Source organism: Rhyacophila brunnea, unplaced genomic scaffold (assembly GCF_057557595.1).
Source record: "Rhyacophila brunnea isolate RB1 unplaced genomic scaffold, BYU_Rbru_1.0 scaffold_22, whole genome shotgun sequence".
Lineage (NCBI taxonomy): Eukaryota > Metazoa > Arthropoda > Insecta > Trichoptera > Rhyacophilidae > Rhyacophila > Rhyacophila brunnea.
The window spans coordinates 24,581,794-24,599,983 of NW_028232882.1; the positions used below are offsets into that span (position 1 = coordinate 24,581,794).

Consider the following 18,190-nt stretch of genomic DNA (forward strand, 5'->3'; position numbering starts at 1 on the left):
AGGAAAGTAGGAGGAACACGCGGTGGAAGCCCAAAAATCTCTTATGGTAACAAAAAACCGTGAAAGTCTCAAATATTATATTTATCATAACAAGACTTTAATGTAATTACAAAACTCAAAGCTAAAAGGGTGTAATGATTCAAATCGAAGAAAAATGCTTCATTGAAAATACTTTGCAAAAACCAGCCTCAGAATCATACTTATTCGAAAAATCTTGGACTGACTAGATAGAGTTCAAAGACGTATTACCGCATGCCAAACGGGTGTTTCACATATTGAATTACCAACTCATGTACTAGGTATAAACACACCACATTAGTGTGAGGTCCGATAGTTTTAACAGAAAATAATAGATACTCAGAGCGGCGCTAAGCAAAAGCAATAAAATATGCTTGGTGTAAGTGCATTCGAGAATAGCACCGTAACGATAATCACATTCACTCTGTTTAATTCCTGCGTTAATGGTTAATTTATTCTGATATATCCATGAAGATATTTTATAACAAATGCACATCTGAGATGTTTGCATATTCCCATCGCCATCTTACGTATTATAATTTTTATTGACAGAACAGTTGTGAATGAGAGAAAGCAATGTAATAGGCTTGATGTAAGCAGTCGACGATAGCAATCGTAACAATAATCCCGTTAGCCCTGTCTACGGAAAGAATTTGCATCTGAGCATTTTCATGGTTAAATGGTTCCAATACAGTGCTTGAGTTGGTAGGTTAATTGGTAAAGCACTCGCCCGGTATGCGATAGATCTGAGTTTAAATCACAGTTTAAACGATTTTTCTAGTAGAGGTATATAATAGTTTATGAGGCTGTTCCAAGATAATATGTATTTTCAATGAAGAAGTCTTGAATAAAAAATAATGGCAATGAAAAACGCTTATCGATACTATTCTATTACTCGATAAGTTTTGCAGTGCGCTCCCAATGAAAAGAATTTTGTAAATCACCGGCCGCCAATGATTGTTTTTATCTATCAAAGCGCATTAAAATTTCAACCAATCTCTTTCAGTACGACACTGTAATTTGGTTAAATGAATCATCAGCATGCCCGTTTGAGATTATTGACAAATAAATTAAAATCGAGATTTCCCTGACAGTCTAGTCACCTTAGGCCAAAACTCACTGAAGTCCTTATGAGAGAGTGAAATAAAATCGTAAAAGTTTAATATAAAAAAAAAAACTAGATATTAAAAATAAAAAACAATTAATCACAACGTCAACAAGAATTTAAACGCATAGTGAGCTTTGTGCTAAGTGGACAGTTTTAATAAGGTACGTGGGGTTAGTTTTTAAAGTGAGATAGATAAATGTATGTTTAATAATATAGACTTTCTATGATAAAACAAGGCTGACACTGAACTGTGATCGAAGCGTTTGCCATTGATTATCTTCAAATGCAATGTGGTAACCTGTTCGCAATAAATAAAGATTTTCGATTGCATATTTCGTTCAAATCATTACCATTTATGTCAATATGCAATAATCATCATTTTCTACAAACACTTTATCATATTGCATTCAAAGTATGAGCAATAACCAGCACTACCATTGAAGTTTACAGTTTCGAGTCACGGCCTAACTGTAATGGGGCTTGTGATAAATCAATTTTTTTAGGTTAGGTTAGGTCAGTCTCAAAATAGGTAAATATTTTATACTAATAATTTCTGGGAAAATATAATATATTACTATGTAATTGTGTTCATTTAAAATAGAGGCATTATTGATTGTAAAATTTGTCTTAATTCAGTGCTTTCATGAAGAACATCCAAAGGTAGTACATATTAATAATTATTCATTAGTTAACATCAACACAAAGTTAGTATGTAGTAAGATTGTCAATAACATAATATACGTCAGTATAATATTCCAATTCAGCTAGTGAAACAGAAAAACTTGTCAATGTTTTAATTTACAGCATATCCATTACACAACACAGCAAGAGTATTCTGCCAGCTAGATTTACTGCTAAATCCAAAAATATGTAAGTATCACGTGCATTAATTTATCTGATACGATAGAAACTAGTCTGTGCGTGTTGGGACTTGTGTTGTGGCAATACATACACAGTTTCGGCTCTGTGCGATTGTGACATTCAAAGTAACAACGTGGCAATCGGGTCCTCGTGTGAGTTTACTAATAAATTGTTTGATTTGGAGTACCGTTCAGTGATAAAAAGAATATCCATGAACGTATGTTGGTAGTTTATGGGGAGTATGAGTATGTATGCCCCTTATAACATAAAAGGCGGATTTTGGAGCAAGCGGATTAAGTAGAATAGAGAGTAAATTAAAGACGACCCGTGAAATCAACATGTTATGAAGATATTTGCAAGGATTTCGAGATATCGTTGAAGGACACGTGAATAACATGGATTCAACAGTCAGGGGTCTACATTCAAAAATAAATTGTTTTAATTTTCTTACTGAGGTGGATAAATTAATGAACACTCCTTATATGCATGACTGTTTCTTACATCAAAATTGAACATATATGAGGCGTCTAATTCCAAAAAGCGATAAGTCCACATTTGGTCAAAATCGAGAAAAAAATACGCACGTATTCTTTGTATAATTTTACACAATATGTATTGATCTATAAATTCCAAAACGCGACATAACCCTACGAAAAAAAATATTTTAAGTCTCTGTGTTCCGTGTTTCATATTATTTAAAGCTTGGTTGATTTCGCGCGTGTTTAAGTCAACCAATAAGGGAACGTTAAATATTGAAAAGGGCGTCTCCCATGCTGTAGCATCTGGTAAACTTATGACAGTGCCATGGAAATATGTGCCTTATGCGGGATAAATTAAAAAGTGAAGTACAAGTAGCGCTAAGTCCAATTTTATGTTGCCTATATTTATTACATTTAAGAGTTTATCGGCTGAAACAAATTGCCATTTGGTTCTAATTTCGACATAGAATACAACGGGAAAAAAAATCTCACGTTAAAACAAATAATTGAAGCTAGAAACATAAAAACGTTGTTTCCCGATAATATTGAATTGTGGACTTGTCGCTTTTTGTAATTAGACGCCTCATATAGTGGATTTATTTACTTCGAGAGAATCGGGTGCTGACCATTGGTTTCATCCCTTTCCAGGGAATGAATAAAGAGAATAAGGTGGGAAGACAGTTACAGAAATATTCGAATTTTGGTTTGATTTGACCATATTGATAGAAAAAGCAATTCATATTTTCATTCTACTAAGATTTCAGTCCAAGAGGAACTAATGGAGTTTAATGGAGGAGTTGTTGTGAATAGTTGGAGTCCAACGCAAGACTGTTAGTATGAAACAACATCAACTTGCCTATGGCTATCCCCGGAGATCATTGTCAAGGTTATAAGTCATTGTATAAGCTTAAATCTGCTTCACCAATAAACTCTCTCATAATAGATTAATTCAGATTAGGAATCACGGACATTTTAGTGTATACCAGGCAAGCTTAAAAAGTTGCTCACGAGCCACAACATTTGCATATAAATATTACAGCTATATTTAATGTCTGATGTATGCCGAAGAGAGTCGTAGAAGAGTAGGATACGGCATACAGATCAGGCCAATCGGGAGCAAGCCCTATTTGACCTACAGCACAGTAATTGAAGAGGAAGCCATAAATCATAATTTTTATAAATTTTTCCATTTCACTAACTAAACTAAATTCTCAACTTAGAAGTGTCTTGAAAAAAAACATGGGACCATAAAAAGTGCACTTGTAGGAGACATTCGTGAACATAAAACGTTTGATTGACGATGCTCTAGAGACAAATACAGGACATATTTAAAAGACAGGCAAAATATAAGTTTCCATATTGTGCAGTTGTAGTCTCTGGCTAACATAGACATGCTGTCCCCTTGTCTTGTCTTTGGCTTGTCCCGATAAATGCAATATAGGATGAGAATGGAACAGCATAATATCTTCTGTTTTATGCACCACGGGCTGTAATTTTCTCATCAGATTATTCAGCCATGTTGATTTTTACCACGGATGTCATCGGGTGTTTTTCAAATATATCGAATAGGTTAGTCTCTGTGTTCATATCAACACATAATATACCTAATATATAAGTGGTTAATGTTGGTACGTAATTGGTTTCATTTCATTCTAACAGGCATTACACTCAAATAACAAGCTGTTGAACTACCTGAACAGGTTAGAGGTGGAGAACTTGTAAAGAGGATTGAGGGTGACTCCGGAAGCATCCCAGAAAGCGACGGTGCCGTCCTCGTGTCCCGTCAAGAGCAGCTGACGAGTGTCATTGGGCTGTGCCGGCTTAGCGCACAACAGCTGCCCACCGGACACGGGCCACTGCGATTCTGAGTACAGGTGTTGGGTTTGTTTCTTTCCTGAAATATTGACAAGGATACTAAATAGGTAAATTATGATAGTTTCATGTCTCTATTTGAGTCAGCATCAGCAAGAGTCAGACAGAGAAAAGGTTAAGGTGACGCATCAGTGAAACGCCAAATAATTTTCAACTGTACGCGCGACGAAATTTTGGACTCGCTGCCATTCACTGAGAGAATGTTGACCCGGAAACACGTCACTTTGCTGCGTGATGGCGACGGGTCAATTAATTCTAAAATCGTGTAAAGATGACTAAAAACGTTACCCATTTACTTTAAAAAGAAAACATGTCAATGAATATATTATTATTGTTACTAATAGAACAATAAACAGAACATAAAATGGACGTATGTTGGATTTATATGACAATTAATATTTCGTTTGACAGGCGTCATTTTCACCCGCCACCCGCAATCCGCGCATCGCCTAGCGACGATCTTTTTAGACCGTGCCTCAACTAATGCATGGCCTTAACATGGTTGATAGAATAACAAATAACTTACCAGCCTGTACAATATTATTATAGACTTCCTCATCCACGCTGCTGACGTGATGTGAACAGGTAACGGCGGACGCATGCAATGAAACCAGGTACGGCAGGCGCATCATATTCCACGACGGATCAGTTAGATCGATCACTATGAGCTCCTCCTCTGCCAGTACCACCAAGGAAGTGGCTGGCTGACGAACACTCTGCGGCAGGAAAAGGCCAGGGGACTGGGGCCGAGGGGCGTCTACCTCGTCTTCAGATGCTGCTTCTGTTGGTACAGCTGTCGTTGTGAAGAAATCTATTACCTGTGTAATAAAAAAATAATATAAATATATTACTGTCTACCCATGAGCCATGATGTTAACATGTAGTTTAGGCCGTCCTAGGGTCGCAACAAGTAAATGCAGCCAAATATTGGACGCTACAAAACAATAATGCTATCATAACGAAACCATCTTCATGAAAATAAATACTATAATGGAACAACTTAACCTAGAAATTGTGCAGATTGAGATTTCTTCTACTGCACACGAATTACATAGGGTAATTTTAATTATTATTACCGATATTATTTCTGCTCTTACATGAAGCATTGTTTTGTTTCGCTCAGCGTCGCTCTAAGTACGTCATATTTTCTGTCAAAACTATCGAACTTCACGCTTATGTGGTATGTTTATAACACCTAATTAATACTATTGACTGAGAGTATTTGAATACGTGTATTAATTAAGGCGCTAAGTACCAAAAACAAAAAAACTGACATTTTTATAGAAAAGTGTTCTACATACTAACGCCAATAACTTCAACTATGGTCTAAGTGCCTCAAGCAAATCAAAAAAATACAGCAACATATTTAAACCTGTCGACGTTGTAAGTCCGTTGGCCTGTTTTATTTATAATGGTGTAAATAGCACTACAGTGGTCAACCTCATTCAATATAAAATGGCTGACGATGGTGTGTTGACACTTGCGAGTTCTTAATACCTAAAATTATAGAAGCTGCCGTGATTGCTTCACACTGTAAAACCACATTTTTCAAAAGGTCTGCTTCATGAAATTTTACTGCAATGACTCGGTATTTTGTAACTACAGGCAAAACTACTTTTTGGTACTTAGAGCCTTAATTAATACATGTATTCACTTGATGGAATTCGAATTTAAATTCCAATTATTGTTCACAGAAATATGCTGATACAGTAATTGAAAGATGTAACTATCTGTAATAAGAATATGTAAATCTTTTCTATATATTAAAATATTTTTATTCAGTATCGAGTCTAGAGTATAGATCAATTGAAAATAAGGTAATTTTTAGTATGTCTGGTAGTCATATGTGTTGATGGATATCAAACGCCGTAAAGTCCACATATTGAAAAAAATGACTTTTGATATACGTTTAATAGAGTATGCAAATCTGCACATTATGGTATACTGCAAACCCCCAAAAGTCCACTGTTTACGTATGAAATCACGTTTCGAAAGATCAATATTTTTTCAAACCACCTTAAGTCCACAAGCTAAAGGTGAACGATGGCACCTATCATTTTCCTTAATTTCTAAACAATTATAACATAAAATGAATGTAGAAGTGGATTTTGTGGATCCAGACAAAGCCAGAAAGAGGTCGAGCACCGAAGCTAAGAAGAAAAATCCTTGTAGCCATCGTGGGTATTAGATTCAATTATCTTACAATATCTCACATGTTACAACCATTTGTATTACAAGATATGATAAAACTGCATTTTTCTCAGTTTGACATTCAGTGGACTTTACGACGTTTGATATGTGTCAACACATATAACGAATGCATTCGGTCGAATAGGATATCATCGGCGACAACAGGATTGCCTTTATAAAGTATTGTTAGAGGTTAAATTTTCTTACCCTGCTTGTAAAGTCGAAGACGACATGTTTCTCATCCTGCATAACGGTCACGGTATATTTATCAGAATAGGATGATCTGGGCATGCCACCTGAAAAAGAAAGACGGCAACTCAGAGCAACACTAAAATTAATAGACTTGAGACAATCACATAGACGACCAGTAATCGAACCAGTAGCCCCCGGATGAAACGCCAGTGCCTTACACACCGGACTACGAGGGCCGGTTGAAAAACTATAGTACAGTGTAATGAGCTTATAATATTCAAGCAGATTTAAACTTGGCAAGCGATAATGTTTGATCGTTCTCGGCGATGGGTGGAATCCAAATTGTCCAAGTATCGACACCTATTACCTTCCCGACTTGCCTTCTTGGAATTTGGAGTTTTTATTACACTAAATTGCAGCCAACTAACTTTTGGTTGTGAGACTGTCAGAAGCCAGTTCCCGCCTAATCCCTGAACGACGGTCAATTTAGTGGATGTCAATGCTTTTTGATAACTGCAGTTTTATTAATTATATACTGAAACTGTTTCTTACTGCTTCAGGTGAGTTCTTTATTCAGTCGGTGAGGTTAATTGAGAGTTCCGAATTAAGACCACGATGTAGGGATAGTGATATAGAAAAATAAAAGTAATTGCTTTGTGAATGTCACGTAAATACATACAAGAATAATAAAATTATATCAAGTCAATATTTTTGTCAGTTTACTTGGTAACTCCCTATAAAACACGTTGTAACCCGTGTGATAACCCATTAATCTGTGATTTAGAATAACCTTAGACATATATTGTACCCCCGCAACTAAACCGCCACAAGTCCAAATTTACGTGTTTTGAGTTAATTACTACATTTCATTGTCTATCGTTCATAGTATATGTACTGAAAATTTCGTATATCTAAGTCATCAAATTCAAGTCAAAAATTCATTTAATATCTAAACATATTTCAAAAACACAGTACAAAAATGTGAAATGTTTCAAACCTGATTTTCTCTGTTTGACGTTTTTTGGATTGTGGCAGTTTAGTTGCGAGGGTGCGATATATCGAAGTAACAGAAACCGGATTCAATAGAACAAGACTTCATGTTTTACCATCTCGACTATGTAAAGAGATCTGACCTGCAAATATGGTGACGTTGTCATCGGACTGGCTGGACCGCTGCACCAGCTTCGTGATGGCTTTGCAAGGGAAGGGCCCGTAGGGTGTGACGGGGTCTCGGAAGGGCTTATCCGGATTTATCGCCAGTTCCCATGTCATGTATGAGCCGTCATTGTGTGATGATGTGAATTCGGTACCTGTAAAAATTATAAAAAATTATTACTACAATGTCATTAATTGTTCATTGTTTAGGTTTAGATAGACAGAGCCCTAAATATGAAAGTGATGATAAAAAAAGGGTTACTAATGCTAATGATTAAATTAGCTGCAATTCTGCATTTCAGATTTATTTGTGGTAGACTTATAGACCTTAACTTTGAAATTTCACAGGTTGCGATTTATTCTACAGCGCACGAATTAGAGGGTTGCTCTTACATGAAGCCTATTGCATCGTTTTCTCTCGCTTATCACTCTTAACTACATTATATTTTCTGTCAAAACACGAAGTTCACGCTATGTTTATATACCATATTATTGTCCAACTGTCATTGAACACAATTTTAGATTCATTCAATCAATTATATATATATGCCGATTTCCCCAAGATGAACCCTGAATGGACATGGATTCGATACGAAATGATCACCATCTTTCAATACGCTAAAGACCAAAATATAAATTATTCTATGCCAAGAAATTCAACCGCATTAAAGAATTTGTGGAATCGCACTATTAGTGCTGAAGAACAAAACGATCAAAGACTCCCTCCCCGCTGATTATAGCGTAAACTCTTAGTGACATAAACTATATCATTGGGATAGCGTGCAGATATTGTATGTCTAGTTTTTATACACAAAACAGTTGCCTGTATTACACTTATATATCAAGATAATATTGTCTCATCCAAATAGATAACATTATGTTAATTGAATAAATATGTACATTTTTTCAATGTATGTGAATATCCTAACTTAAATTTTCTCAAAACATGACTGGACATACTGGCATTAAATCGATATTGCAAATAAAGTTAGGTTACCGTTTTCATTCCAGCAGACGCTCTCGAGTTGTTGGTTGGAGACGAAGGTGTTCTGTGCGCGGCTAGCCTGACGGTCCCACACCACCATGAGGCCTCGGTTGTAGCCAATCAGCAGCAGGTGGGACTTGGTCGGGTGCTCACTGATGCATTCCACTGCACCAGGGGTCAGTTTGTAATCTTCCGGACAGCTGGAAACCATAAAATACAATGTTATAATTTTATATTATATTACAATTGAAATTTCGGTAACAGGAGTAGTAACTGTGATTATATTAAATCAATACAATAGTTAGTACATACTAAAATGAGTTCAAAGTGACTAGAGTCAAATGTCTGGTGTTAAAAAGAATTCGTAAGAAATTGAAATAAATGTGTAAAAAGCACTTTTGCAATTAATACTCCCCATATGACCCACCCACAATGGCTGCGCGGCTTGATCGTTGGCCTATAGCGTCGTGGGTCCCAGGTTCAAATCCTGGGTCTGGCAAGTACACATATTGTTTTTCAATTTGTGTATGAGTCAGAGTATGGCCTAATGGGTTGAGCAAGTGGCTGACATCCATTTCTCGTAAAAACAAAAGTTTTCAATAAAAAACCTCCATTCTGTGGAGGCCCATATAATCTTATTAGGATCGCACATGGTTGAAAAAAAAAATATGACCCATCTGGAAAAGAAATACTAATTTTACGTCACTTAAAAAATAAAAAATTATCAATCCACTTTTGAATGGATGGACTACGTCTTGGCCCAAACTCTATTTAAGAAAATAGAAGACAGCCCCGAAAAAAGAGATTACTAATATTGCCTTAGGAAATAGACACATTTATAAAAGCGTCAGGAGTCATATTATGCTACTCACTTTTGCATGACAACATCTTGGTAAATAATATTATCGCTCATTGTGAAGGTGGCCAGATCGAGCAGATAGATGTTACCGCCTTCCGTTCCCAGTAGCAGGTGGTCTCCGGAGGCCTCCGTGCATATATTGGAAATTCGCTTGAGCTTGCCTTCGAGGGCCTGCAACCCCACCTCCACCAGGGAACTTTCACTTGCCGTCTCCCACAGGTGCAAGGAGTTGTCGTCGCACAGGGAAACCAGCCGCCCCGTGCCTAAAAATATATCATGTTTGTTAAGAGATTTAATTAAAGAAAACCAATACTAAATCATACCCAAATAACGACAAAATTTTGATGTATTTTTACAATAATTATGGGTTGATCCTGTCCCAAAAGACCCAAAAGACAGCCCCTAGGTAAAATACCATAAAGCTGCACTCCCCAATCATTTTGACAAAAACATTTTTTTTACTTTGCAGAGTAATTTATTATCAAGAAATATTTTATTATAAATAATATGTACAGTATCCCTCAAGCCGAAAAATAGTTTCTATCAGTGGCGAAGGGTGACTTTTGGAAAGAGGTAGGCTGTGGAGATCTGATAAAAAGAGCACACTTGTCAGGTATACTTACGACAATAGTACGATATTTACTACTAATGCATAGGTACACACTAGTAAATGACAACGACACACTAATTCAATGAAACTTCAAAAACTCATTGACGACATAAAAATGAGCGATGTGTTTAAATTACGTATTTTTCAAAACATGTATACCCATCAAAAATCATTAGATAAAATTTATTTTTATTTATAAAAACAATCTATACTTGCTTATTTATTAATATTCGATTAAACGCCGCTGAAATAATTTTTTTAATTATCTAATTATTAATGATTTTGGACAAAGTGCGCAGTCGTGACAACATTATTATGCGCGAATGTTTTAGGCTCTGCGATAGGAGCTTACCTTATTTCGTTCAAATCAGCAGACTTGCTGAGGTTACGAGACGTAAAGTCCATACGAAAAAAATTCAGACTCATTTCACACATAATCGGAGATTTATTTACGTTGAGAAGTCGCGGCGTTTATTATTTATTTACGGCGCGCTGTGGTATATTTTTCCTCTGACCTCTTTGAAATCACGTCAGGAGTCAAGCAAGGATGTGTACTTGCGCCCTTTCTTTTTATCATCATGATGGATTTCATAATGCGTAAGACGGTTTGCCCCGACAGTGGGATACGCCTACATCATGATGACACAAGCGATCTATGCGAAGAAAGACTGTGCGACTTGGAGTATGCAGACGACGCAGTCGTGTTTGACTCGACGATCGAGAGGTTGGAGGTGACCGTGAACAGGCTAGCCGCGAACTCGATGCGTGTGGGTCTTCATCTGAATGCCGCTAAGACCAAATCCATGTGCAGTGCTGCTTGCATCGACGCCGACACTCCTCTGCGGGTTTCTGGTCTGCCCGTCGAGCTGGTGTCCAGATTCAAGTACTTGGGTGCCACGGTTGCCGATGATGGTGGTATTTCTAGTGAGCTTGGAATCCGCATGGGTGTGGCGGGCTCTGCGTTCAACCAACTTGGAGTCGCATGGAGGTCAAGGCTGTATTCTGTGAGGACCAAATGTCGTTTGTTTAACGCGTGCGTGCTACCTGTGCTCCTGTATGGCTGTGAGACATGGCATCTTACTAAGCTTCAAGAGTCACGGCTTTTGAGCTTTGAGAATCGATGTCTCCGCAGAATCTTAGGGGTACATTGGTACGACCGCGTTACAAATATCCGAGTTCGTGAGCAGACACAACAGCCTTCGGTGATTGAAGTTATCACGAAGAGACGATTCACGTGGCTGGGACATGTATTCCGGATGCCGCCAAAGAGTGCGGCACTTCGTACCCTTGTGGCACAGCCTCAAGGGTTCCGTCGCCGTGGCCGGCCCTCCCTCACCCTGCAGCGATGCTACAAAAGCGACCTACGTGCTGCAGGTCTGACATGGCGGGAGGCACAGGAGTTGGCGATGGACCGAGGGAAGTGGCGCCAACTTGTGCTTGCCCTATGCCCCAATGTTGGGACGTGACAGGGTGAAAGAAGAAGAAGAAGAAGTGGTATATTTTTTAATACCTTTGCAGTTTTGTAAACTGTGTAATACTGTAATACATTCCTACATATACGACATCTCTCGTTGGCAAAATAAATTATTTTTATATAACATAAAATAATGAAGTGATTAAGTATATATATATGTCAATATGCAATTAAAAAATATTTTTCTTTAGAAGGTATAGGCTTTAAATAATCGCCTAGTATGGAGTCTTCGCCACTGGTTTCTATGTTTCTGTTGTTTCTATGAAATGTCAATAAACTGGCATAATATATTGCACAAACCTTCAATAGATTAACTAAATAATGATCAATACAATTGCGCAATGCAATTGTTGGTCTTTACATTGAAGTTTTGTATACTATAATAATTATTGTCCCAACAATTGTTACTTTGGATTTCGTAAACATCTGAAATTAAAAATGCTATCTTCGACCACAAAAATTCAGATATACAAAATACTGCTGAGGCCAGTCATATATCCTTTGAACGATATTTGGAGCAAAGAATACAGGCGTAGGAACCCAACATAATCCAAAGCATAAACAACGAGTGGACCTGGGCCGACTGGCCTGGAATATTTTTAATGTTGAGAGACCCAAATTATGGAGGATGTATGAGCGATTGTAATCCCGGATTGGAGGAGGATCGCAGTGGATAAACTACTTGAGGAGGCTGGGGCTATCCCCGGGCTGCCGCGCAACGAATGATGATATTATGACAAAAGTTTATTGAAATACATAATGTGCAATTTACGGAATATTGATCCGTTTCTTGCGCAACATTGGAATGTGAAAACACAATATCGACATGAGTCTCTGCAACAATCATAAACTTCTCTTTATTTTAGGTAGAAGCAGTCCACATGCGTGGCGTGTGCGCATGCGCGAAATCATCCGCAGTGATCAATAAATGATCCAAAGTAGAACAAGTTCAACTTCATTCACTTTTGATTTCGGATGATCACTTTCAATGATTCGTTGATGAATGTGCGTTTACACGGGTCACTGTGGATGATTCCTCCGCGATGATCGTCAAAACTGAACCATGTAAACGGGACTTTACTATCAGAACTGCCAGGTGTTCGTTGGTCAATACAGTGACAGAGTAACATCATTTTTTCAAAATCTCCTAGTATGGCGGATGGGTCGGAGAATAGAAATGACAAAACAAGAAAGAAAGAAGAACCACTAAGTTCTCACCTGGTAGGAAGATAATCTGTGTGACGGCGATCTCGCCATTTGTGTGCTGGCCATAGAACTCGACTCCCGGCCTGCCGAACACTTTGATACCGCCTGACGCTGTGCCGATTGCCATCAGCCGCAGAAGCGGGTCCCACGCCAACGCCATGGGTTTGTTAGGGAAGCCATGTTGGACTGTCTGGAAACAAAGAAAATAACACGGTCAACAATCATGACAATACAACATATTGAATTCAAACGTCGAAAATGGTGGCCATTCAGATCTGACAAAAGAATATGGGTGCTTCATTTCAAAAAATATCTCTAATATGCCCTACGGAAATCAGAAAGTCATACCTAAAACCGGTGCAACTGATTTCATTGTCATTCCCACCGCAGACCCCTGCACTTTCCCATGTAAATTCCCCATGCCTAGGCAATCCACTCTTTGGTTCCAACAATGAATGCCTGCAACTACAACCACTGGTGGTATGCTCACTGACCAGTCGCACCAACAAGTATTTACCAATCATGTACACGTGGTTCGTCTTCCGCCCGGTGCTCTACTGTCTTTTAAACATGACGCAATGCAATATTAATTAATTCACACAAGTTTTCCGCTGCGGAAAGTGATATTCCATTCACTTAAATAATTTATGATTTTTTTTCCATTCCAGAACGGGGGAGGGGGGATTCTGGACTCGAGAACTCTCTCTTATGTGTAAGTACAAAGTACAGTAACTGTTAACAAGCATAATTCTTATCATCATCAGCCGGGATCGATTCACTGCTGGATGAACACCTTCCCTAGCTCCCTCAACTCTACTTCGTCCCTAGTTCTTGGCTGCCCCGTACATCCACCAGACTTAATAAGTTCGTCTATCCAGCTGGTATTAGGGCGTTTAGTACCCCTTGGATACCACTGTATGACAGATTTTGACCAGCGTTAGTCCACTTGCCGAGCGACATGTCCAGCCCACTGCCATTTCACCCATACATGCACACTCTAGTCTGCATCCTTCTTATACATACCTACCGTTTATATTAAATACGCTTTCGGTACTCAATAAGTTAGGGTTCATCCATAAATGACGTGATTTTCAGATTTTTTAACCTCCCCTATCCCAACGACGAAGTTTGGCGTCATTTATGGATGACCCCTAAATCAATACAATAAATAATTGAATGCATGAAGCAACTGTAGTAGATACGATTTGCTTTTTCCCATGGGATATCAGTATCTTCAATAATTATTGTAAAAACAGGTTTTAAACAAAAACGATAAAAAATCATGTAACACACCTTGTTATTGACAGACTAGTAATTTAACATGACTCATGGAGGGTTGAATTTGTCACCAAGAGCAAGTTAAAAAAAATAGTATTAACTGCAAACATGATAATTTGATAATATTGATAATACAATCATTGGTATCATGTAAAATTTTAAATATTAAATTGTTTATCATTGAATAAATACGTTTAGATATCTACACACTTTGTAAGGAATTGATTAGACTAAATTCACAGGAAGTTTACAAAAATAATATTATTTTACCGGGAATTTATTTATATTTAGAAACTCGTAAACATCTGGAGCCCAAAATATTACCGTAAAACGAAATTTCAGATATAATAATTATATTATACTTAAAAAAGTTTACATTATAAAAGTCAAAATATTATGTTTGTTTGATTTCATTTTCTTACTTAGACCCAAATGGCATAGGTACATATAAAAATACAAAGTTTATTTGATCAAATAACTTTTCCTACCTACCAATTCTAATTTTGAAATTTCAGGACAGGATAAAGTTTGTATATTTCGGATTCGAATTTAATTTATTTTGTTTAACCAACTTGACTGTCAGGATTATACTCGTTTTGACATGTTGTATGCCTAGATACAGATATGATAAAAATCTAATTAAATAGGTATTATTGTTTTTTTTAAGTAAGATATATGTATTTTATGCATACCTCGTGCAAAGCCGAGTACTTCGGCTAGTAGGTATCTATATTACACAAAACACCGCCCAAATGTGGCGACCACACGCACTAGAAATGGAACATATTGTTTTGCTCACGTTCACATTAAATTTGATAGTTTTTTTTTATCTTATGTATAGCCCCCACATGGGAGGGCTGACACGGCTCTAGCCTGGGGGCTCTGGCACAGAAGGGGCCCAGAGTGGCGGGTCGACCAGCTAAAAGAGATGAACACACATCACATATTTACTTTAATACTAAAAACTACTTTGCTTCAGGACTGTAAAATATTGAGAAAAAAAATGGTTGTGCGTTGCAATTTGATGTTATATAATGAGTGATAAGTATACTTAAATGATAATTCCCGTGTAAAAATTGAGAAACACTACAGTAGAGCATAACATAGCCTTAACCATAACCATAGCGATAGGTAGATGTACCCGCTAAAGATCCTGGCCTGGGGGCCCGTTTCAAGATGTGGGGGGCACGATATTATGCAGTTTCTTTTTTCGCGATATCTACTCTTTCGGTCGTTGTGCGGCAAATTTCGCCATAATCGAGTCGACCAATGTTATTTTTTTAGCATTGCGAATTGTGGCTTTACTGGCGTTTGAGCGCGTCATGTGTCTGACAGTATTCGGTAATCGCGATTTACCGGGCCTCTGCCACAAGGAACCTGTTTCGTCCACTATAACATTCCCAACTGATACAAAACATACACTCTCACATTTATTATACTTAGGTACTAACAAATTGAAATAGGGTTTTTTTCTTTTTTCAATTTCTCGCAGTAGTGAGAGAAAGACAATATGTGTTCCGGCGCTTTAAATACGAAGGCGTAGTTTTTGCAAATCACTCCCACCCCACCCTAACCCCCCCCCCCCCCCCAAATACATAAAGGTGTAACAAAACCCCCGCAAAACTTTCTAGATAAAACTACCAAATGCCTGGATTATAGGGCACTTTGGGATTATGTTGCGTTTACTTCCAATACTCTGAAATATATACATAAGTAAATGCTTCAGTCAAAATACATAACAGATTGTCAGTAGTTACCTATCTGCTTTGACATTATCCAAACAATTCGTTCGAAATAATATTATGTAAAGGTGAAGATGTTCCAGGTTATATAAAAATTGCGTAAACTGGTGTTTAAAAATATGTAGCAATAAATTTGGATAAGCCAAGTGCTGGGCGCAAACATGGCCGTAATGATAAATTGATAACGGTGTTGTCCCTAGATAAGAAACTATCACGTCATGTACGTGTGACAGGTAAAGCGTGGGATACAGGCATACTTGATCACGTTAACAGTTTTTTTTTATTACTATTTACATGATTTCGTTTTATTATGTTCAAATAAAGTCCGAACCATATAACGATTGAACACGCGGTATCTTTTACCATGTCATTGACATGTCGTACGGCGGTTACTCAATCTGAAAAAAATGGAAACAGCAGTGACGAAGGGCGCCTGTTGAAAGTAGGTAGGCTGTTGTAGATAGGTAACTGAAAAAATGTCCTGGAAGAACCATATTTACAGTAGGTACTTAAATACATTAAATGTCAACACTGCAGCCGATAAATTTTGTTATCATCGGATGCTATGTTTGTTATTGGTTACAATTTACAAAAGTAACAATGAAGCAGCTTAGAATACTACTTCTTTGTTGGGTTTGTTTTTTCAAGGACGAACACTTAGAACCTTGTAGTATTAGGCTCACGAAGTGTCAGTGAAGACGAGTGCATGCATTTTATTTAAGTTAATAAATCCAATTCAACATGGCTAGTGAAATTAAAGAAAACAAAAAATATTAGAATCCAGCAGCGGAGACTTTCAAAGTTGATGGACTGAGTATTAACAACGGCAATAAAGCAGTATGTAGGTATTTTGTATTCTAGGTCCTAGGACAGTAAAGTTGTATCAAATTGTGTGTATCAAGTTGTGGCAAATCATAAATCAATCCTTGAGAATATCAAGGACGAACAATAATTATTTATTGATCGGGCAATTAAAAATAAATATAAGATAAAAAAAACTTTTTATACACCACGTTTTCAAATTTTCTGTTGAATCATATAAACTTGACAATTCTATGTAGTAATAATTTAGGACAAATAAGGCAATTGTCAACAAATCATTAGTTTGCTATTTTGCAACAAACAAACAAATATAGAATACTGAAATATCATTTTGATTTCCATAGTAACGCACGTATATATTATCTAATAATTTAGTTGCTAGGACCACCTCCTTAGCAACCAATAATAGTGGATTGTATTACGGATTTCTCTCGAAATAACTTTTCATACAAAACAGAATTCAATTCTACTAAAAGTATTAAAAGAATGCATTGGCATCGTGTTCTGATACATTCTAAAAGTTTCAAACGTCTAGCTAGTCGGGAAGCTAGTTAAAAATCGATTGCAAGATTTGTACTGAAACAACCACCGGACAAACAAGAATACGAGCTAAGAAAAATGTGGTAAAAATATTCAATCAACAAACCTAATGAAATTTACCGGCAATCATTCAAATATGTAGATACAACAACTGCTTATTATTTTGCGTCACATATAATCGCTAAAAATGGAAAAGTGTTCAGTGATGGGGAATATAATATGAAAGAACTGTGGTTAAAATGCTCCCACAATATCTTCGAAAATTTTGAAAACAAGGAAAAAAATATTCAAAGAATAAAAGATATGCCTTCGGCTATAAACACGGTGAAAGATAGAATCTTTTTCATTTTTTCCCCATGAAAAACTGCTCGCATATCTGCTAGTAATCTTTGGAAAATTTTGGCACGCGCACGTGTAAAGGTTCGCTAACCCTGATCTCAGACATGAGAAAAAATAATCGGTGTTAAAACCTGAATTAAAAACATTAAAGTTTTGGAAGTTGAAAGAAGTGAACGAATGTAGACAAATCTTTACGTCATATTTCATTCTTATGATGAGTTAGTTATCAATAGATTCACGACATGCACGGAATTTAGAAGTAGAATGTCCAGTACTTAACTCCAGGACCTACTCTTAATAACATAAGGACGGTAGCACTCGGCAGATAAACATGTTCAACGCTGTGAATCAAAGATGTCATCAAAGGCAAGTAAGCGCTGAGTACAAATTAATTTATTGCAATTGACTTGAAGTATCCAATTGATTGCCCTGCTCGAGCATGGGCATACTTGATCACACT

The 18,190-nt window shown here is 37.1% G+C and overlaps 1 protein-coding gene across 1 annotated transcript in view; it reads right to left on the reverse strand.

The window, feature by feature from the left end:
• Positions 1 to 18,190, reverse strand: part of l(2)gl (LLGL domain-containing protein l(2)gl) — a 109,522-nt gene that overhangs the window by 22,287 nt on the left and 69,045 nt on the right. The window contains exons 3-9 of the mRNA XM_085949726.1: positions 13,022 to 13,199; positions 9,733 to 9,982; positions 8,873 to 9,060; positions 7,854 to 8,030; positions 6,736 to 6,824; positions 4,865 to 5,156; positions 4,159 to 4,360 (exon numbers count right to left, since the gene is read on the reverse strand). Coding sequence (XP_085805852.1) covers positions 4,159 to 4,360; positions 4,865 to 5,156; positions 6,736 to 6,824; positions 7,854 to 8,030; positions 8,873 to 9,060; positions 9,733 to 9,982; positions 13,022 to 13,199 — 1,376 coding nt within the window. The remainder of the gene's footprint in view (positions 1 to 4,158; positions 4,361 to 4,864; positions 5,157 to 6,735; positions 6,825 to 7,853; positions 8,031 to 8,872; positions 9,061 to 9,732; positions 9,983 to 13,021; positions 13,200 to 18,190) is intronic.